Source organism: Mytilus edulis, chromosome 4, assembly GCF_963676685.1.
Source record: "Mytilus edulis chromosome 4, xbMytEdul2.2, whole genome shotgun sequence".
NCBI lineage: Eukaryota > Metazoa > Mollusca > Bivalvia > Mytilida > Mytilidae > Mytilus > Mytilus edulis.
In genome coordinates, this window is record NC_092347.1 from 52,879,087 (window position 1) to 52,902,507 (window position 23,421).

At 32.1% G+C, this 23,421-nt stretch overlaps 1 protein-coding gene across 2 annotated transcripts in view; it reads left to right on the forward strand.

Moving 5' to 3' along the window:
• The window catches only part of LOC139521907 (death-associated protein kinase 1-like), a 171,033-nt gene that overhangs the window by 47,080 nt on the left and 100,532 nt on the right, over nt 1–23,421 (forward strand). For both annotated transcript variants that reach the window (XM_071315621.1, XM_071315622.1), the window contains exons 4-5: nt 18,616–18,739; nt 19,995–20,070. In XM_071315621.1, coding sequence (XP_071171722.1) covers nt 18,616–18,739; nt 19,995–20,070 — 200 coding nt within the window. The remainder of the gene's footprint in view (nt 1–18,615; nt 18,740–19,994; nt 20,071–23,421) is intronic.

Below are 23,421 nucleotides of genomic sequence, written 5' to 3' on the forward strand. Positions count from 1 at the left end.
AGTATTTTGTAAAAAAGGGGGAGGGTTTTTTACATGTCGCGCCGTATCTCAAAAATGATTTATGATTATTGCTTAAAACTTTACACACTTCTTTGTTATATTAATCTTAAGATCTGTATACTTTTTGGTGATGATTCAAAATTTCATTTTTGAGTTATTGAGTATTTTGTAAAAAAGGGGGAGGGGTTTTTTACATGTCGTGCCGTATCTCAAAAAAGATTTATGATTATTGCTTAAAACTTTACACACTTCTTTGTTATATTATTCTAAAGATCTGTATACTTTTTGGTGATGACTCAAAATTTTATTTTTGAGTTATTGAGTATTTTGTAAAAAAGGGGAGGTTTTTTTTTTACATGTCACGCCGTATCTCAAAAACAATTTATGATTATTGCTTGAAACTGTACACACTTCTTTGTTATATTAATCTAAAGATCTGTATACTTTTTGGTTTGATTCAAAATTTTATTTTAGTGATATTTGTAATAAGAAAACAGGGTGGGGGGGGGGGGGGGGGGGGGGGGGGTTCACATGTCCCGCCGTGTCTCAAAAGCAATAAATGGTAATTGCTTAAAACTTTCTCAGAAACTATTTATGATCATTGCATAAAACTTCCACACAAGACGTCGGGCGTATCATGCGCTCATGGCGCAGCTGTTTATTTTCCTTATCTTATCTAAAATGTTTTTAGATAATGTATGTTGGACATTTGCCAGACATGACTATGATGTCATTTTCTATTTTTATTTGCCAATAACTTTATGTAAATAACTTCATTGGAAATTTGCCAATATAAAATGTTGCTGATGAAGTTTTTTTTATTGTTTTATACAATAAACAATGTATATTCACTTTTACTACCAACCAATCTTTACCATTCAGTGAGAACAAGCACTTTATTTTATATTTTAATATTTTATGATGTATTTAAAAGAGTAGTTATTGTTGCAAACTCCATTAGAAATTTGAATTGATATCAGTTTTGGAAAAAGGGAAACGGGGATGTGAAAAAAAAAGGGCCGTTTAAATTTTTCTCATTTCAGATTTCATAAATAAAAAGAAAATTTCTTCAAACATTTTTTTGAGAGGATTAATATTCAACAGCATAGTGAATGGCTCTGTTCCGCAATAGCAAATCCGGGGGTAATTCCGTATACGTTCCGAAATTAGTATTCCGGTATAACTTCCGGGGCGTTCAACTATCATCAGCAGCTAAGATGAACGCAGCATCCTCCACTATGTTCACGAAGAAAAAAAGGTAAGGCAGACATGAATAGCGTTATCTTACTTCAAGATTTATATTTGATATGTGATATGAGTGCCAAAGGCAACTAGAAGCCCAAATCCAAAATGACATGTTTTTTTTAAAACTTTTTAAGCGTAACCGTACGTCATTATAGAACCGGTTGGGAACAAACCCTCTACAATACCATATGGTGTTTATACCATTATAGAGGGATGAAATTATCTCTCAGGAATATTTTTTAGACTGGATTTAAAGAAGAAATTGAATGTCTAGTTATATTGGCTTTAATCTGTATCAATTGTGTTAGTCAGTTACTGGCAGTAATATTGCACTTTAGTCAAGTGCTATAAATTGGGATGCCAACTTTTCTGCTAAAATGACAGAACTTTCAATCTATTGTGTACCTATCTGAACACATTTGACCCCCCCCCCCCCCCCCTCCAAAAAAAAGAAGAAGTAAGTTATATTAATACAATGAAAAAAAAATTGATAAAAATTATTTTAAAATTCTAACTGTCTGACAACATATCCAATTATATTACATTGATTGCTTAGAAATAAAATAATAAAATGACCTTTTTTATCATGTTTATTTTTATATTTTTCAGCACTGGAAAGAAATATTGTTGTGTCGCAGGATGCAGTCATACATCTGACAAGATAGGACCAGATGGAACAAAATTTATACTTCACCGTATTCCCATGTCAGAAAAAAAAGCCCATATTAAAAAACTGTGGATTCAGAGACTTAAAAATGTGAGGGCAAACTTAATTGTTAATGACAGTACAAGAGTTTGTAGTGCTCATTTTGATGGACCATTTACACATGAATCAATTCCAACTATCTTTCCTTCTAAGCCAATAAAGAAGGTGACTACACGTCGTCCACTTTTTAGAAAAGAAGTCCATTCAGAAAATACTAATACTGACACAGCGGAGTTAGACGAAAATGAAAATATAAAAATACCAAACATTAGTATCATGAAGGATCTTAATATTGCCTCTGACATTGACAAAGTAAATACGTGTTCATTCAGGACAAGCTGTACACAAACTGAAATTACTACATTTACAACCAATGCAAGTACATGTACAACAACAGACAATATTGAGACAGATATCAAGATCCATTCTGTGAGTGTAGGCATTCAGACAGACTTGCCACAAATAACAATTGAAAATGTGAAACATGATAATGCCAAAGTGAGATTTTACACTGGATTTGTTAATTTTAGTGTTTTTTGGATGTTCTTTTCAGTACTACTTAAACATGGAGCATATAAGCTGAATTATAGGGAAGGAGAATCCCGATCCATGGGTGAAAAATCCTACCAACAAGAAGGAAATTTAAAACCAGGAAGAAAACGCTTTTTAAGACCAATTGATGAATTCTTTATGGTTATGATGCGATTGCGACTAGGACTTTTGCAGGAACATTTAGCTGATATTTTTAGAGTGTCTGAATCCACTGTTTCTCGTATAATGAACACTTGGATTAACTTTCTATTTGATAATTGCAAATCATTAGTAACCTGGCCAACACGAGAACAAATAGTTTGTAACTTGCCAAAACTTTTCACTGGGCATCCAGATACAAGAATTGTGGTAGATTGCACTGAATTTTACATTGAAAAACCTTCATCATTAAAGGCTCAATGGATGACTTGGTCTGAATACAAGCACTCTAACACCTTCAAGGTACTGATTGGTGTAACACCAAGTGGCATGGTAACTTTCATTTCTAGACTGTGGGGAGGAAATGTGTCAGATCGTCACATTGTGCAACATGATGAATTTTTGCCAAAACTTAGCAAAGGAGATGTAATTATGGCTGATAAGGGCTTCACCGTAGAAGACCTGCTTCCAGCCGATGTGGGACTAAATATGCCACCAAGAGTCTCAACGAAGAAGCAGATGTCACACCTGGAATTTTTTAAGACCAATAGCATTGCTTCTGCAAGAATAGTTGTGGAAATGAAAATGGAGCAAATAAAAAACTATAATATACTAAACTCTCGTTTACCAATATCTGAGGCTCATTTATCAGAGCAAATGATTTTCATTTGTGCCGCATTTACAAATTTGTTGCCTCCACTTCTTAAATAAAACATGACTAAAATTATACATATAGTTATTTTCAGTATGTCTGTCATGTCTGTCATTAAAAATAAAACATTTTAAATCATGGGAACTGTTTTAAAAAAAATTAAAACACAAGTTTATTTTAACAAAATTAATATAGACTTGGTGTATTTTTGTCAAAAGAATCAACACTAATATGAAAGAAATAACCTTTACTTTAATTACCAAATGATTATATTATTTAAAAACTTTAATCTACATTTTATAATTCATATAATTTCTTTCAACTGTTCTGTCTGTTGTAAATGGAAAGTGTCAGGAGTGCAACAAAATCTGGTTAAACACAGTGTTGATATACTATTTTTTTTTATTTATTATTATTGATATTTGAATAATTTTTTTTTGGTATACGCCTTCTAAAAGGGTTACTCTTACATGGAAAGTAATTTATCTTCATTTTCTTATCATTTGTTATCATTATAAAATCTTTTTTGAACCTGAGCCTCCAAAAAAAATGAGGGAGAAAACGACAAAAAAAATGTAAAACAAACTGTATTTATGACAGAAACTAATAACTATATTTCCTGCAATTATTTGCAGAGCAAAAAAAACTGTCAATCTCGGTTTTGAATTCTTTTCAAAAGGTAGTAAGCAATGTGTTCATGTTATGTTTTTTTTGGTTATATCCTGTTAATAAAAATGATGAAACTTTTTTAATCATTTCTTGATTTTATTGCCCTCTTGGATTTTACAAACTTTAATTAACATAGAACCTAAAATTACCAAAGAAAAAGTATTTCAACTCGATTGACAAAAACATTCAGTTCCTGCCTTATTTATTTTAAATTCACTTTCATCCGCCATGTCCATCCTCAACAGATGTTGATTTTGGAGAGAAATTTTAGGTGTAAACAGTTTGTCTGTCCATCTGTCAGTCCGACTTATCAGTTTCTTACTCTTTTTTATATATTTGTTCTTGAAGATATTGATTTGATATTTGGTATATAATTTTATAATGACTCGATTCCTATCAATTTCGAATTTTGTCTTAAGTCTGATGATTTTGTCCAGAGTTATGGTTCTTGGACTTTTGTTTTGGCATGACTACTTTTATTTTTGTTTGTTTTCTTTATTTTGTACATAAATCAGGTCATTAGTTTTCTGGTTTCAATTGTTTTACATTTGTCAGTTAGCATGGTTATGGCCTTTTATATCCTACTAGGCAATATGGGTTTCACTCACTATTGAAGGTCATACAGGTCTTTGTAAATTTCTGTGACATTTAAATTTAGTCTCATGTGGAAAATTGTCTCATTGGCAATCATGTACCACATCTTTTTATTAATATTTATTTCATTTATACTGACCATGAAAACTTAACTTTGACTAATGAACCCTGGAACTGAGATGAACCGACCAGGCAGTCATGTATCATACAATCGTTTCATTCAACAAATATAATAAGATAAGAAGAGGGGCTAAATATATATATAGTATGTACATGTACATTGTACCTGAACAAAGGGACAAGAGGTCAGTATCATGAGTCTATAGCTAGACTCAATGTTCTGATAGGCATACATAATCTGATGTACAGTAGTTGTCGTTTGTTTATGTAATTTATACGTGTTTTATATAGATTAGACCGTTGGTTTTCCCGCTTGAATGGTTCTACACGTCTAGTAATTTTGGGGCCCTTTAAAGCTTTTTGTTCAGTGTTAGCCAAGGCTCCGTGTTGAAGGCCGTACATTGACCTATAATGGTTTACTTTTATAAATTGTTATTTGGATGGAGAGTTGTCTCATTGGCATTCATACCACATCTTCCGACATCTATGATAAACATGATAAAACACCAAGAACAATGAAGAAGGTTTAAATAATTTAATTAACAATAACACCTTTGATGAATGATGATAACAAATCAATTAATAAACAATGTCATACAGCAATAATAAGATTTTCATTTAAGTACAAAAATATGGGGGGGAAAAATATTTCTTACAATTTACAATAATTTGATTTTGGATGTAACGCATCTTCTGATTGGCTGACGTCGTTTTGTTTATCAGCCCATAGACATAATATAGTCATGTGACCGTGACGTTTTTTCATGATTTACTCCGGTTTAAAATGAAATTTAGAATTAAATTATAAGAAATAACTGTAATATTTTTTCTGTCTATTCGAAATAACACAAAATATGTGGTGCACACTTTAAAATAACCCGCTACGTGGGTTATTCAGTGTGCACCACATTTTTTATGTTATTTCTTCATAGACAGAAAAAATATTACAGTTATTCCTTAAATGTCAAAATAATAAATGTTAAAACTCCTAAATCATAAAAACTTCATTTCAAAAATCATAATGTAAAAGTCTCAAAAATCAAAATAATCCTCAATAAAAAATTGCCAAAGTAAATAAAAAATATGAATAAGAGCTCGAGATGAACTTTAATTTGTCTCAATGCTGCACAATCAACTGGTACATACCAATGGAAAGTCTTATATATAGGTCCAGTATAAAAGAAATGTGTAGTGAGAGGTTATTATTATATAGTTTCTGAAACTCTGAAGCCTTTCCAAAATTTGAAAATGCTACTTATATTAAAATAAGAAATAAATCATTTCGACGACATGAAAATAAAAGTGCTTTGATCAAATAAAGCAAAATTGAAACTACATTAAACAATGGCTCGTCCCATAATGTTTTTGGTAAAACTTATACATCTGTCATAGCCCCATACTAATAATATATATAATAACAATTCATGTTTACAAACAAATTATTTGAGTAAACTGTGACATGTCGAGTATTTGCAATATCATACATGTACATGCCATATGCATGATAGGTAAAGATAATATTTGCCACTTACATGTAATATAAAACACCAACTCATCCATCAATGACATCTTTTCTACCTTAATAAAAGAATTACTCCATAATACTTTATGCTATAAACTATTGCCATCAACATGATCAAAGTTTTTGGATGTTTTTATGTTTGTTTCATTTACATGTATACAAGTGCCAAAAAATGAGAGATAATAGTCATAGAAAAATTTGTTTGTGGTATGATATAACCATGATAACTACCGTATAGTATTAAAAAGACTAAAGGACAAATGTGTTAATAGTTACTAGGAATTAAAAATTATAAGCTTCTCAATGATCAAAATTAATATTTGTCAAACTGCTATATATTCAATGATTTTTTTCTGATAAAGTGTGGTTCAAGTTTTTTTGAAATTTTTATATTTTTGTCAAAGTCATGAAAGTGTCAAAGTTAATATTTTGTAAAAATTTTATGAAAATTAAATGAGCCAAATAAATTTTAGTCAAGGTGTTCAGTACCACCTTTTAAAAAAGTAAGGGAACATTTATTGCTGTTTATATTTATATCAGCTATTTTGGATATACATGTATATTAAAGTAGGTTTCTGATAGTCAAAATGGTAGTTAACAAGTTAAATTTTAATACAGTGGTTTCCCCCGTTCTACTCTCCTTGTAAATATTTCTGGTATAACACAACCAATATAAAATTCTTTGAGCTTTTGCAACATAGAATTCCATGTAGATTCATCAAAGTTAATTCTCTCTACACTGATACCTTTTTTAGTCCAAATTACAAAATCTACCCAGTTCAGTTCATACACTCCTAACTGACCCTGAACCTGATACATATAATTACTTGTGTCTTTTAATTCAAGCTGTCCATCTACTTCATTGCAACAGAAGTTGGTATCTTTGGCACACTCAATTGGAGTTTTATTCCTCCATGGTTCCTTTTTACTGTCTGAGCCATACGGACATTTTACTTCAACTAAGCCAATACCACATTTGTTGCAAGTGACCAGTGAATCGATGCTAGCCCCTAAAAAGGGATATTTGGGGTTGACTAATAGTCCACGAGACTCGACTGTAGTATTTCCACATTCCTTTGTATGTTTCTGAATGTACTGACTTACAGCAACCGATTCATATTTGCGTCCATACTTTATGCTCTTGACCCTATCTGGAACAGTCACATATCCACAAATTTTTTTCAACAAATTGTCTGGCACAAGCTTTTTTCTTTTATAAACTTCTACCATATCAGATGCTGTTATTAAGTTTTTTCGAGCCTTTATCCAATTAGTATTGACACTTTGACCTCTTGTTCCCTCTTCAAGGGTTTGACTAATTGCATCTGTAACTTTTAGGTTGTCAAAAAAGTGTGTGAAGTCTTTAACACATGTATCACGTGTAAGACTTACAGAGTCACAAAACATATAGTCCGGGTAGAACAATTCCAAAAAAGGATCAATATTTGCATTTTCAAACCTAAGTGTCTGATATAAAACACACTGTGGATATGCATTCTCCAACCCTTTTAAAATGTCATCTAGAAAAGTCTCATTCTGAATCTCCTTAATAGGTCCAGCTTGGTATATTCCAGGATATGGTCGGACTTTTTTTGTTTTTGTTTCTTTTTCTGTCTTAGTAAAAGTTATATCGCAGACTCTTGCAGGACTTGGCTTTCGCTGCAGAGGTCTAGGACGATCCCAAGTACACTCACTTGATGTGCATGAATCTTTGGTTTTAACTAAAGTATACAGTAAAGCACCTACATGCGCACAGAGACCAGCCCCACCTGCCTTACAGTTGCATCTAGCATTGAAGATATTTCCAAATTTTCTACCTAGGCATACATTTAAACTATAAAATTTGGCAGTCATGCCAGATGTCCCAATACTAACAGACTGTTTCATAGAGGGTAAACATTTGGACTTGATATAGCAAAAGTCTGATAAATCACTATATAGTATATCTCTGATAAACCCTTCATTGCATAGTCGTTTTGCCTTTTTCATTTGTCGGTCAAAGTGCAATCTTGCTCCTGTTGTAGGGTTCTTTTGGTAGAGAAAATAACCGTCTACATCTTTTGAGGCCAAACCATTTGGAATGTCACTAAAGTCTAGTGTCTTCCAATTTGAAATCTCATGTACAGGAATTAAATCCTCACCTAAGCTCTCATCTGAGCTATCTGGTTCTGAATCCATGTAACCAGACATTGCTCGATAAACCCGGTTTACCAATACTTCCTTTAATCCTGACTTTTTCAAATTGTGTTTTTCTAACCACTCTTGAAGTTTTGTCACTTTCCATAATTTTAACTCTAGAAGACTTGAATGTAAATCGGGTTTCTGATTCTTGTAGATCTTCTGATAACATTTTCAAATCTGAAAGAATAAATATACATAAGAAAAAATATATAATTTACACCAGGATACTTGTTACAAGTACATATTAACTAGAGGATCTAAAGAGCCTGTGTCGCTCACCTTGGTCTATGTGCACATCAAACAAAAGAACACAGATGGATTCATGAAAAAACTGTGATCTTGGTGATGGTGAGATGTGTTTGTAGATCTTACTTTATTGAACATTCTTGCTGCTTACAATTATCTCCATCTAAAATGAACTTTGCCCAGTAGTTAAAGAGGAAAATATTTTGTAAAAATTTACAAAAATTTACAAAATTTATGAAAATTGTTAAAAATTGACTATAAAGGGCAATAACTCCTTAAGGGGTCAACTGAACATTTTGGTCAGGTAACTTATTTGTAGATCTTTCTTTGCTGAACATTATTGCTGTTTACAGTTTATCTCTATCTATAATAATATTCAAGATAATAACCAAAAACGGCAAAATTTCCTTTAAATTACCAATTCAATGGAAGCAACCCAACAACGAGTTTTCCGATTCATCTGAAAATTTCAGGTCAGATAGATCTTTACCTGATAAACAATTTTAGCCCATGTCAGATTTGCTCTAAATGCTTTGGTTTCAGAGATATAAGCCAAAATCTACATTTTTACCCCTATGTTCTATTTTTAGTCATGGCGGCCATCTTGTTTGGTTTGCCGGGTCATCGGACACATTTTTAAAATTAGATACACCAATGATGATTGGGGCCAAGTTTGGCCCAGTAGTTTCAGAGGAGAAGATTTTTGTAAAAGTTAACGACGACGGACGACGACAACAGTGGAAGTCAAGTGATGAGAAAAGCTCACGGCCCTTCGGTCCAGGTGAACTAAAAATCATGTAAATTATGCAAATCATGTAAAACATGTTTAAGAAAACACATTTAAGGGGAGTCAATGCAGTTTCATATTGAATTGCCATGAAATGAAGCATATAGGATACTGTACTTGTTTTTGAGAAAATTAAGGTTAAAAATTTTGACATTCAGTTGTTTTGTTGAAATTTTATAAACTTGGTGTTTCAATTAGCCACATTAATTTTATTCAAAAGCAATACTGAAATAACATATGCATTAGAGACATATTTACATAAAATACATGTAGTATTTCCTACAAGGGGGCTTTGGCATGGTATGGCGCCCTGCCTTGTTTTCTAAAGGCCCTGCCCTTTTCAGGAAAAACCAGTAGCTCCGCAGGGCGCAGCTATATACGACCCCAGTGGTCGAACCCTGAACAATGTGGGCAAATTTGGTCACAATATTCAAGCTTGATACTGTCTGAATTTGGATTGTGATCAAATTTTTTACATAATATGGGTTTTTGTCACAAAATTAATGTGGTCAAAGATCTAACAAATCTATTGCACAATACTGTGCAATTGAATATTTCTTCTTGAAACTTTTCAAAATTTGAAATTTGAAAAAAAAGGAATCCCTTTAAAAATGGTAAACAAAAAATCCGCACCCCCCCCACTTTTTGAAACCCCCATTGGAGCAATAACCCTTAAACTCATTCCCATGCTTTCTTTTGTAGTATTGAACCTTGTAGTACAATTTCAGAGAGATCCATACACTTCAACACAAGTTATCGTCATGATTGTTTGGAAACTAGAAACATGCTTCTTTTTGGCCCTTTTTAGGCCCCTAAATCCTACATATTTTGGGCAATTAACCCAAAACCTAATCCCAGCCTCCCCTTTGTTATATGGTACGTTGTGGTATAATTTCATAGAGATCCATACAATTACACACAAGTTAAATTATTGTCTGGAAGCTAGAAAAATGCTTGTTTTGGCCCCTTTTTGACCCTCAATTCCTAAACTTTGGCCCCATAACCATGCAAATGAATCCAAACCTTCTACTTGTAGTTTTAAACATTGTGATATAATTTCAGAGCAATTGAAATACTTGTACACAAGTTATTATCCAGAAACTAGAAAAATGCTTGTTTTGGGCCCTTTTTTGGGCTTCTAATTCCTAAGCGGTTGGGACCTTCATCCCCAAAATTAATCCCAACCTTCATTTTGTGGTATTTAACCTTCTGAAAAAATTTCATAAAGATCTATTCAATTTAACTAAAGTTATTATCCGAAAACCAATGTGTCTTCTGACGACGACATCATACCATTATACGATCCCAAAATTTTTTTGGGGTCGTATAAAAATTGGTGCCATACAAATTTCATGAATATACAAGTAGTTACTGTAGTTAATCATGGATCACCAGAGGCTATTTAATGGTGGAGCTACTCCACCGTAAATTTTTCAGCTCAACCCTTACCTTGAAATTTTTTAACAATTTTTACTTCAAAAGTATAAATTCATTCCTAATTAACAGATAATGATCTTGTGTGATTGTAATTTCAATATCAGCACCACCCTTAAAATAAATTCTGTAGTGATCCCTGAGTTTTGTTCTATTTCAATACTTGAGTGACTTTTGGTATCACAAATGATACAATATTCTGATCACAAAGCAAAATATATATATGTAGATTCAACTTTTCACTTTTTAGACTGATATGTATGATATTAATCACAAACCGTAATTCACATAGTTATGTGCATGGCAGCAGTTTTTGTTTTTGTAATTAGTTTATGCTTGCAGAAAAAAAAAAGTATTATGTTTTTTTTAAATTAAGTTAAGAGGGGTGATTTTTATTGAAATTACTACATGAACTATGTAATTTCAGTTTTTATAACACATTTCATTACAACTTGATGTAGTTCCTAACTTTGATATAACTGTATACTCAGAGTAGACTCATGAAAACTGTTCTTATCATGCTTATACCTCATTGTTACATTTTAGTGTAGTTTTAATGTGTATATGTAACAGTGGTTTGATTCTGCCAGTGCACTTTATCCGGAGGAATAAAATACCTAGTGATTTTTATCCACCAACAAAAATTCACTAGTTTTTTTTTTCCTGGTCCAGTGTAAAACATCCACCAGTCACTATAACATTCTAAAAAAGCTTTTTTGAAGGGGAAATATATATAAAATTGGGCTTATTGATATTTTTTCATGTAATTGAAACGTGCATAGTTGATCTATGTAATAAATGGAGAGTTCTCTTCCAAGGAATGTTCACACTATTGTTTTTGAACAAGGAATGATTACACTAGTGATTTTGTACCAGAATGATTGCACTATAGCTAGTTATTTTATACTGGGATTGATTACTCTAGTGCTTTAGATCCATACATTGATGAAGTGTTTTAGTACTCATTATTCATTAGATTGACTCAGATTATGTAAACTGGTTCCTTGGAAATCTAATTTTAATCCTTTTATTTATGTAAACAATAAATCAGTCTAAAATAAACAAAAACAACAATATCAAGATCGACCCTTTCACACTATTTACATCCAATATTCTCAAGGGAAAAACAGCTACCCGGAATAAAAACATGGTGGAATGAAAGTACGCTTACATATATACATTGTGTACCTACTGATTAATGAAGGATCTGACTGTTTAGGTTTTTTAATGTGTTTAGACTTTCCATTCTCAATTTTAATTTTAGTTTAGACTTAGAAGTAATATTTTTTTTACCTTTAATTTACTCACAGTACAATACTTTAAATACCACTGAAGTGGATGCTAGGGGCCAAGGCCCAGCTTGTCAGGCAAATCAGCCATTGGATGTCAGAGTAATCTCACACTAGACGCCTTCTTGACCTTTTTGTAGGGTATGAATAATTCATTCATTGTTGAAAACCCTCCAGGGACTGTCAAGATAAAGAACGGGAATAAAAGGCCTGATCATTGATAATTTTTTTCCATGTACATGTATTGTGTGCAATTTTGACCCATGCACATTTACTCTTTTAAAGTCTTTATCTCTTTTTTTCTATTTACTACATTCATTGTCATTCACCTGGGACATATACTCAGGTAAATTCCTACCTAGAACCCTGACAAATTCAAGTTTTTGTCGAGCCTGCAACTTTTGTTGCAGAAAGCTCGACATAGGGATAGTGATCCGGCGGCGGCGGCTACGGCGGCGGCGGCGTTAGCTCACTTCTTAAAAGCTTTATATTTTAGAAGGTGGAAGACCTGGATGCTTCATACTTTGTATATAGATGCCTCATGTTACAAAGTTTCCGTCAGTCACATGTCCAATGTCCTTGACCTCATTTTCATGGTTCAGTGACCACTTGAAAAAAAAATTCAGATGTTTTATAATGTTGAATTCTCTCTTATTATAAGTAATAGGATAACTATTTTTGACATGTGCGTACCTTGCAAGGTCCTCATGTCTGTCAGACAGTTTTCACTTGACCTCGACCTCATTTCATGGATCAGTGAACAAGGTTAAGTTTTGGTGGTCAAGTCCATATCTCAGATACTATAAGCAATAGGGCTAGTATATTCGGTGTATGGAAGGACTGTAAGGTGTACATGTCCAACTGGCAGGTGTCATCTGACCTTGACCTCATTTTCATGGTTCAGTGGTTATAGTTAAATTTTTGTGTTTTGGTCTGTTTTTCTCATACTATATGCAATAAGTCTACTATATTTGTTGTATGGAATGATTGTAAGGTGTACATGTCTAGCGGGCAGATGTCATGTGACCTTGACCTCATTTTCATGGTTCAGTGGTCAAAGTTAAGTTTTTGAGTTTTGGTCTTTTTTTCTAATACTATATGCCATAGGTCAACTATATTTGGTGTATGGAAATATTTTATGATCTTTATGTCAGTCGTGCAGGTTTTATTTGACCGTGACCTCATTTTTACGGTTCATTGCACATTGTTAAGTTTTTGTGTTTTGGTCTATTTTTTTCTTAAACTATAAGTAATAGGTCAACTATATATATTGTATAGAAGCATTGTTAACTGAACATGTCTGCCTGGCATGGTTCATCTGACCTTGACCTCATTTTCAAGGTTCATTGGTCTTTGTTTAGTTATCTTGGTTAATGTTATGTTTATGTGACAGTTGTAATAAAGCTTAGCTTTATACTAAGGACTATCAACATAAAATCAATGATTAGTATAGAAGGCGAGACATTTCAGCGTGTGCACTCTTGTTAAACCATTGTGCTAAACTTATCAATTTGACGTTACTGGTCAGAAAATGAAACTGAAAGACACAAACGGCAAACCCGGCGCGAAAAAAAATGTGCCAAAAAATGAAGAAACGTACCCCTGAAAATAAAGAACGACGCATACAGAACTGTCAATCATATACTTACAATTATGAGAACTTCAACCAAGTAACTAAAACATCTCTACTTGAATGGTACACTGTATTGTGTCATTGCAAATCGTTGTTATCGGTAAAATTCATCAAGGTGTACTGCAAAGACTGCGTTCCTGAACGCCCCGGAAGTTGATTTCGAGATAAAACTAAAGATCGGAACAAACACGGAAATACGTCCGGAAAAAATATTGCGGAACAGAGCCATTGCTCAAAGGCAAAAAAAATATTTTAAGTTCATTAGACCACATTCATTCTGTGTCAGAAACCTATGCTGTGTCAACTATTTAATTTTAGATTTAAAAAGTTTGAAGAAGAAATCTTTAATTGATTTGTAAAATCTTGACATTTGTTTTGTGTAAAAAAAACCATGTAATGTCAAAAATTTGATCACAATCCAAATTCAGAGCTGTATCACGCTTGAATGTTTTGTCCATACTTGCCCCAACTGTTCAGGGTTCGACCTCTGCGGTCGTATAAAGCTGCGCCCTGCGGAGCACCTGGTTTTAGGAGTATCCATTGAAAAAATGAATTTTACACAAGCAAATAAGGAATGTTATTTTGCACTCAATAATGTCTGCGTATTTATCATGTTTTATATAGATTTGTTACAATCCCAACATGAAATTTACTTATTAGAAATCTAGGCAACAGCAATACACGGGAATGCCCTCACAGTCATCTGATGTAAAAACAATTGATTTGTATGGCAATCAAGAACACATGACCTATTGCATCTGGGCACAGGATGTTTCTGCTTTTTTACCTGTAAAACGTTAGGACATTTGCGCTTCAAATGCTATGGACATTTGTGCTTTATATTTTGATTCACCTGTATTAAAGTGATCGGACATTTGCACTTTTTACCTATTTATAAGTGAACTTAGATGATCCAAATTTGCAGACTACCTGATAGAAAATTATGTGACAATTGAATCATGATTACGATGTTTATCTTTTTGAAGAATATCATTGAACAACACTCAGTGAACTACATTAAGATTCATTATATTGATAAACAGGCACCCTTGTCAAGCACTGAGACAGAAAAACTTGATTTTTGTATTTGAAATGTGGACGAAACACCAGTCATAACTAACTTAAATATGATCCTCATTAAATTCGATCCAAAAATAGTCCCTTTATATGAATAGATATCCAAAAAGTCGTTATAAATTCCATTGAGTCTGAAACTAATCCAAATCAGATTTCTTTTATTTGGATATTCTTAGAAACATTCTTTTTTGGCAGAAATTACCAAAAATTGTTTTAGCTATCTTTCTAACTTTAAAACACTGATTTAGATTTACATTGTACACAATAAAATATAATAAAATAGTTTATGTCCCAGCTTAGATAAAAAAAATATAAAGGAATGAGAAACCTTTCTTTTTCCTATTTTGAAACAACGATGTTTATAGGCTTTGTACGAAGTTCAACTTTGTTGTAATTTCAAGGCAGATGGAGATTCGGGGATGGGGGCGAACAGGTCTTTAACCCTTGGATTGGACAAAGTATCGTGTTTTAGCTTAAAATCGTCAATATTGTCTTTAGTCTCGCTACACTCGGTGATATTTTTTTTAATTTGATGGAATAACGCCCCTTTCAAGGTAAAAATAGATTTAAACTGTGCAGTATATCTGATGTAGTTAATGCACACCTTTGCTGTGCATTATCCAGATAATAACACAGTAAGAACAAAGAGATTTTACTCTTGCCATGTGTTAAGTCTTTATATTGTTTACTTTTAGCTGTATATAAACTTTTGAACATATATCAATGTGCTATGACCTGAATGTACGATGAAATGTACTATGAAAAGATTTTTAAATTTGAAAAATACGACTTTTACTCTGCCAGGTCAAACCTGCGTACCAAGCCGGTATAAAAGAGGAAGGATGTCATAAAAACCAAATATTTCAAAAGCGCAAATGTCCTATGTAAAAAGCGCAAATGTACTTTTTTGAAAAGCGCAAATGTCCTATGAAAAAGCGCAAACGTCCCGCGCCGTTGCATCTGCTATTATGAAAGCAAGTAATAGGGTGTCATAAAACATAGAACAACTCAGATTTTGATTGTATTTATTGAATCCTGAAAATGGTTGAAAAAAATGCCTTTTAAGTATCTTTGAGTTTATTGGTTCTTTTGATAAAAACATGTGATCTTAATTAGTTTTAAGTTATTACATGTACTTAAACATTCATGACATAAGCAGGGTTGAGATCTCATAAACATAAACAACCCCGCCGCATTTTTGCGCCTGTCCCAAGTCAGGAGCCTCTGGCCTTTGTTAGTCTTGTATTTTTTTTTAATTTTAGTTTCCTGTGTACAATTCGGAAATTAGTATGGCGTTCATTATCACTGAACTAGTATATATTTGTTTAGGGGCCAGCTGAAGGACGCCTCCGGGTGCGGGAATGTCTCGCTACATTAAAGACCTGTTAGTGACCTTCTGCTGTTGTTTTTTTTTTCTATGGTCGGGTTGTTGTCTCTTTGACACATTCCCCATTTCCGTTTTAAATTTTATTTGTGTCATTAATGTGATAAACTTTTGAATCCACAGAACTCAATTTTTTATTTAAACATTTAAGTTAAATTCTGTTAATCTCTCACTCTGGATATGATTTTTACAGACCTCGAAATTAATTTTACAATCCTGGGCAGGTGGGCCTTTGGTTAAGTGTAAATTGTGTTATAGCATTTTTTTTTCTCATAGCAGAGGCTTACCCTTGATGTCCAAGGAACATGTAAACACTTCAAACAAACTTAGAATACCTACACACAAATTGAAAACAGGTACAAAATACACACATGTTTTATTAACAGATCACCAGTCAAGATAAAAGTAATCTCTAATGCACCAATGACTGTATTAGGGCAATTGAAAAGTAAATATAGCACATTAAAGGAGAGAGCAAAACAACGGTCATAGATAACAGGCTAAATATTAGATAACAAAGGGGTGTCAACCCTTTCATGTCAAGTGCATGCATTATCATTGTCACTTAGGAGGGGTAAATTAAAGATTATAAGTGTCCTCGATTAAAGTTTGCCAGAAGCAGAACATATCAAAGAGTATTGCAGATTTTAACTATATCATATTCTGTTTGTATTAATTTATTGGCATGCACAAGGTTTAATCATATATATTGGTCTTTCATAAGTTTGCCACAAGAAGAAAATATAAAAAGTAGTGCAGATTTTAACTTTATGGCCAAACTGTTTGTATTAATTTATTGGCATGCACAAGGATTAATTGAATATAGGTTGTCTTTTATAAGTTTGCCAAAATAGATATTTTCAAAGTTGTATACATGTATCAAAATTAATATGAGATCAATTCAATAGCATTCATAATATGTTAAGTTTCATGAAGGAGTTCAAACAGAATTTTTATACTTTTTATATTTATATTTTACTTATAGTAATGAGGATATTTTATGTTATTCAGTGATCTGTAAATAATTTGATAAAAGGATTGTTTGGCTGCAGTACTTGGTTTATAAACATTTGATCTTTATAAAGTATTTCAATTTATTAGGATATCTAACATTTTGTGCATGTAGACTAGTAGTAAATCAATATTGATGATTCAGAGAAAGTAGAATAAAAAACAATGATCAATGATCAATTGTTAGGGAAATCATATTTTAATATAAACCTCAGTAATAATTTGTCTGTATTCACCATGAAAAATCTTTTACTAGCAGATTCACGTTTCGTTCACCATTTTAAAAGGACTGTTGCCTATTAGAGCTAATTTCCTAATGCATGTAGAGCAAGACTTTGGTTAGATTTCTTGCTTTGTTTGTATATTGTACATTTGTAATTGGGATAACATTGAATCAAATTTAAATATAATATATACAGGCTTGATTATGCCTAAATACATTGTTTGAAAATGTCAATCTTAATTACAAAACTGGAGTAAATGTTTATAATATACAAACAAAGCAAGCAAGCCATCTAAATTTTTATTCTACAAGAATTCAGAAATTAGCATTTGATAGAATATCAGTTGCGGATTTTCTGATTGATAGCCATACAAAAATAAGATGTGGTATGATTGCCAATAAAACAACTATCAACTAGAGTTTAAATGTAGTAAATGAATACAATTACATGCAATCAAGCAGCCTTCAACAATGAGAAAAAGCTGCACCATAGATATAGTCTATCTTAACATGTACTGCAGTAATGATTTATCTACACAGTACATACTCTTGAGTTTCTGTGCAGATAAGAAAGTGTTAAGGAATGTGACATAGCACTTGTTGGATAAAGAATGGAAGCATTATTTCTGAAAACTGTACCAAGTCATCTTCTGCATTCAGATCTTATACTGACAGTTTAAATTTTTCAAATATTAGAATTTAAATATAGAATCACAGTTTAAATTTGAAACTAGTGATAAATTTGCTTGCACCATAGTTGTTTGATGTTTATCTATGTCATCATGTGGTAAACAGTGCAATAAGAGTGAGTAATGTAGTGACTGCTAGAAAAAGATAATCAGATTGAGTAAATTTCAGACCAACTTAAGTTTCAACTTAAGGATAGTATGGTGGTACTAACACAACCTGACAGAAAATGTCCTGGCCCATTGGTACACATTTGTACAATATACAGTGAAGCCAACTTCAGGGGGAGCAAAAAAGGGGCCACTTAAGACAGGTGGTCTTTTAATACAGGTTCAATTTATATGAAATGTACTACAGAGGGATCTAATATTAATGGTCTGGTCTCTTGAGCAGGTTTGACTGTATACTGGCATTGCTTAAGTATTTGAAAGAATTGCTAATTATTTTTTTTTTTATTATTTTCAGCCAGAAAATATCATGTTACTGAACAAGAACAGCACAAGCATTAAACTGATAGACTTTGGACTTGCTCAGATAATTGGACCAAATTCTGATGTCAGGGCAATGATGGGAACAGCAGAGTTTGTTGGTTTGTAATATTTTAGAGTTTGAATTTTTTGCCAAAATTGCAACAGGATAGGTTTTGAAAAAAATAAAACTCAAAATTTACTTATTGATAGTTTTAGTTGTAGTCAGGATTTCCTGATTTCAATTATTTGCAAAACACAAGAATAATGCACACAGAGATTCTGAACTCAGAGTATTAAGAATGCCATATCAGGTGAAGACTATCTCAAACAAATTCATTTGGAAACCATATTACTATCTTTAAACAAAGCTTTAATATTAATAGAAACAAAATGAAAGTGCAATGAGATTCATTCTTTATTTTCAAACCTTCTTGCTGTTACCAATTTACAAATTTATGTGATACTGAAGTTAAACATACTATGGAAGCACCAATGTACCTAGTTCAAAAGTTTAAACTGAAATCAGATAATAATCCTTACTCCTTAAGAGGCGTCACTCAAGGTAATCTGATAGTTCCTAAGCCAAAAGCTGAACTATTTAAGAAATCCTTTGCTTATTCTGGATCAGTATTATGGAATGGACTACCACACACAATGCGTAAAGCTCAAAACACTTTTACTTTTAAGCAAAGTATCAAGAAGTACCTAACACAACCCTGATAAGAAATGTTTGCTACAATGTATTTGTATATTTTTTATTTTTTATTTTCATTTGATTTTTTGACTACATGTATACATCTTAAACAGCATTATATATTATGTTAATAACAATACATTGAACTACATGAGTGTACATTAACTATGTGTAAATATCTGTTTTGATTGTATTGTAATTTGTATGTGAGGGCCTCAGGGAAGATTAGTTTATTGTAACTAACTGAGTTTACCCTCTTTAAATAAAGAATTTATTATTATATTATTATTATCACAAAATATTTGGTTGTAATAGATATAGATTACCAATAACATTGTTGTATAAGAGTAGCATAGACAAGAATGAGGTAAATTCCCAAGACTTATCCTTCATCTTGTTTTTTTTATTCACACTGTTGTATTCATGCAACTGAATAAACTAATTTTAAAACTGACATTTTTAAACACCGAGAATTCTTACTTTGAAAAAACATTTCTTTTCATCATGTTCATAGCAAAAAGTATGGAATTACATGTCTTAAAACTGATATCATAGAAAACTCAAATGCACCAAACAAAGAAAATATGCTACAACTTTCAAAATAAAAAAGAAGATTTATTTGTCAATTTTAGGTTTTGGTAAATTTTAATAATATGAAGCTATGTTTTCTTATATTGTAGCTCCAGAAATAGTCAGTTACGAACCTTTGTCCTCAGCAACAGATATGTGGAGTATAGGTGTTATTACCTATATATTGTAAGATATATACATTTTCTTCTGAAAATTTACTTTCAATGTGACCTTAGAATGAGACTCAATATAAATGCTGTTGATTTTTTTTTTTATTACTAAGGTATTTTATAATGTTAATTGGTGAATTAGCTGTTTAATATGAAAATAAGAAGATGTGGTATGAGTGCCAATGAGACAACTCTCCATCCAAGTCACAATTTATAAAAAGTAAACATTTACTGTAAATTCAGAAATTATTGCGTGCATTTATTATTGCAATTTTGTCATTTTAGACTTAAATGCGATTTTAATTTTTACAATTTTGAGAAAAATCTTGTTTAATTCATATAAAATATTTAAGAATGCATGTTTAAATTATTGCGTTTACAACTGTGTCGCATTTTTCGCAATAATAAAAACCTCTTTTTCTGAATTTACAGAATAGGTCAAAGTAAGGCCTTCAACACAGAGCCTTGGCTCAGAATGAACAGCAAGCTATAAAGGGCCTCAAAATGACTAGTGTAAAACACAATTCAAGCAGGAAAGCTAACAGTCTTATCTATATAAAAATGTATATATAAGTCCATTATAAACAAAAATATCTTAGACAAGTTTGGCTATGCTGGACTAATCTATGATGCTATCATCATTGTGGTAGATATTTTTGTCCTATAAAAGAATAACATCCTTCAGATATTCACAAGACATTATATAAAAGGAGTCAAATTTTGACTCTTATCATACCTTCTCCTTTGTTAGTTCTTGGAGGATGATATGCAAAAATCATCAATTGTTTGATGAAATAGATAAAAGAAGATGTGGTATGAGTGCTGATGAGACAACTCTCCATCCAAATCACGATTTGTAAAAGTAAACCATTATAGGTCAAAATACAGTCTTCAACACAGAGCCTTGGCTTAATTTTTGTTTACAACTAAAATGACAAGACTATTGTATATCTTTTGGGATGTATATATGTTACATTTGTTTAAGATAGTATTCTATGTGCAAAGTAATTTGTTTCATTAATTAATTTGGGATTAATCTCTAATTGATAGTAACAATTATTATTATTTTTCTGATATCTTCCACATGTGAAGAAGACTTTCCTATTCTTACTTTTTATCCACAGTTGATAAAAGAATTGCATAGTGAAAAGTTTTAATGAGTTGTGAAATAGGAAACTTTTCTTTCATTGACTGCACTTCCTTTCATTAATGGGAAGTATAAGATCTGTAATGATGATGAAATTTACTAAATTAATTATTTTCCCATGCTTAAACTGACAGAGATTCTGTCAGAAGAATTGTTATTTGATTATTGTAAAGGGATGGCTTAAAATGTATTGATCGCTGCACTTGATGATGCAATCAATGAACACATGCATGTGTTGAGCATTTAAAATTGACTAAAATCAATGATGTAATGAATTTTATAATAGATCAGCAATTAAATATAAAAGATAGAAATACACTGTATTAAATATTGGTGAACTTTGAGTGAAAGTTGTTTACAAACTTCAAAACAGACAGTCTGCTCTTATTTTTGGACCTGAATAGTGATTTTTATCTGTTACTTGAGATACACTGTACAAATAAGAAGACAATTGAAAGATTTTTCTATATTGTACTCACAACAGAACAATTTTAAAAAGTATGTCATATCATGGGCTAATCTAGAATTTTTGTTATTAAGATGAGTTTTAATTATTCTTTTGTTAAAATAAAAACACAACAACCTAAAACCTTCGTATGTGTTACATACTTACAGAATTTTTTTTTGACATACAACCGCAAAAAAAAAGAAGAAAGTTGGTCGTATATTGGTATCACGTCATCTTCAAAGACAAATAGTTTCTGAATAATAACTTTATTATAAGTAAATAGAAATCAATAAAATTTTAATACAAGGTTTATATACACTAAAGAAAGATTGGGATTGATTTTGGGGGTTATGGTCCCAACTGTTTAGGGGCCCAAATAACCAATTTTTAGCTCACCTGAGCTTTTCCCATCACTTTGCGTCCGGCGTCGTTAACTTTTACAAAAATCTTCTCCTCTGAAACTGTTGGGCCAAATTAAACCAAACTTGGCCACAATCATCATTGGGGTATCTAGTTTAAAAAATGTGTCCGGTGACCCGGGCTATCAACCAAGATGGCCGCCATGGCTAAAAATAGAACATAGGGGTAAAATGCAGTTTTTGGCTTATAACTCAAAAACAAAAAGTATTTAGAGCAAATCTGACGGGGTAAAATTGTTAATCAGGTCAAGATTTATCTGCCCTGAAATTTTCAGATGAATCGGACAACCCATTGTTGGGTTGCTGCCCCTGAATTGGTAATTTAAAGGAAATTTTGCTGTTTTTGGTTATTATCTTGAATATTATTATAGATAGAGATAAACTGTACACAGCAATAATGTTCAGCAAAGTAAGATTCACAAATAAGTCAACATGACCGAAATGGTCAGTTGACCCCTTTAGGAGTTATTGCCCTTTATAGTCAATTTTTAACCATTTTTCGCAAATCTTAGTAATCTTTTACAAAAATTTTCTCCTCTGAAACTACTGGGCCAAATTAATCCAAATTGGCCACAATCATCTTTTGGGTATCTAGTTTAAAAAAATGTGTCCGGTGACCCGGCCTATCAACCAAGATGGCCTCCACGGCTAAAATAGAACATAGGGGTAAAATGCAGTTTCTGGCTTATAACTCAAAAACCAAAGCATTTAGAGCAAATCTGACATGTGGTAAAATTGTTTATCAGGTCAAGATCTATCTGTCCTAAAATTTTCAGATGAATCGGACAACCGGTTGTTGGGTTGCTGCCCCTGAATTGGTAATTTTAAGGAAATTTTGCTGTTTTTGGTTATTATCTTGAATATTGTTATAGATAGAGATAAACTGTAAACAGCAATAAAGTTCAGTAAAGTAAGATTTACAAATAAGTCAACATGACTGAAATGGTCAATTGACCCCCTAAGGAGTTATTGTCCTTTATAGTCAATTTTTAACAATTTTCATAAAATTTGTAAATTTTTACTAACATTTTCCACTGAAACTACTGGGCCAAGTTCATTATAGATAGAGATAATTGTAAGCAGCAAGAATGTTCAGTAAAGTAAGATATACAAACACATCACCATCACCAAAACACAATTTTGTCATGAATCCATCTGCTTCCTTTGTTTAATATTCACATAGACCAAGGTGAGCGACACAGGCTCTTTAGAGCCTCTAGTTTTAGTTTCCAGACAATAACTTGTGTGTATGTGTACAAATCTTTCTGAAATTGTACCATAAGGTTTCATATCAAAAAAGGAAAGTTAGGATAGATTTTGAGGGTCATGGCCCTCACTGTTTAGGAATTAGAA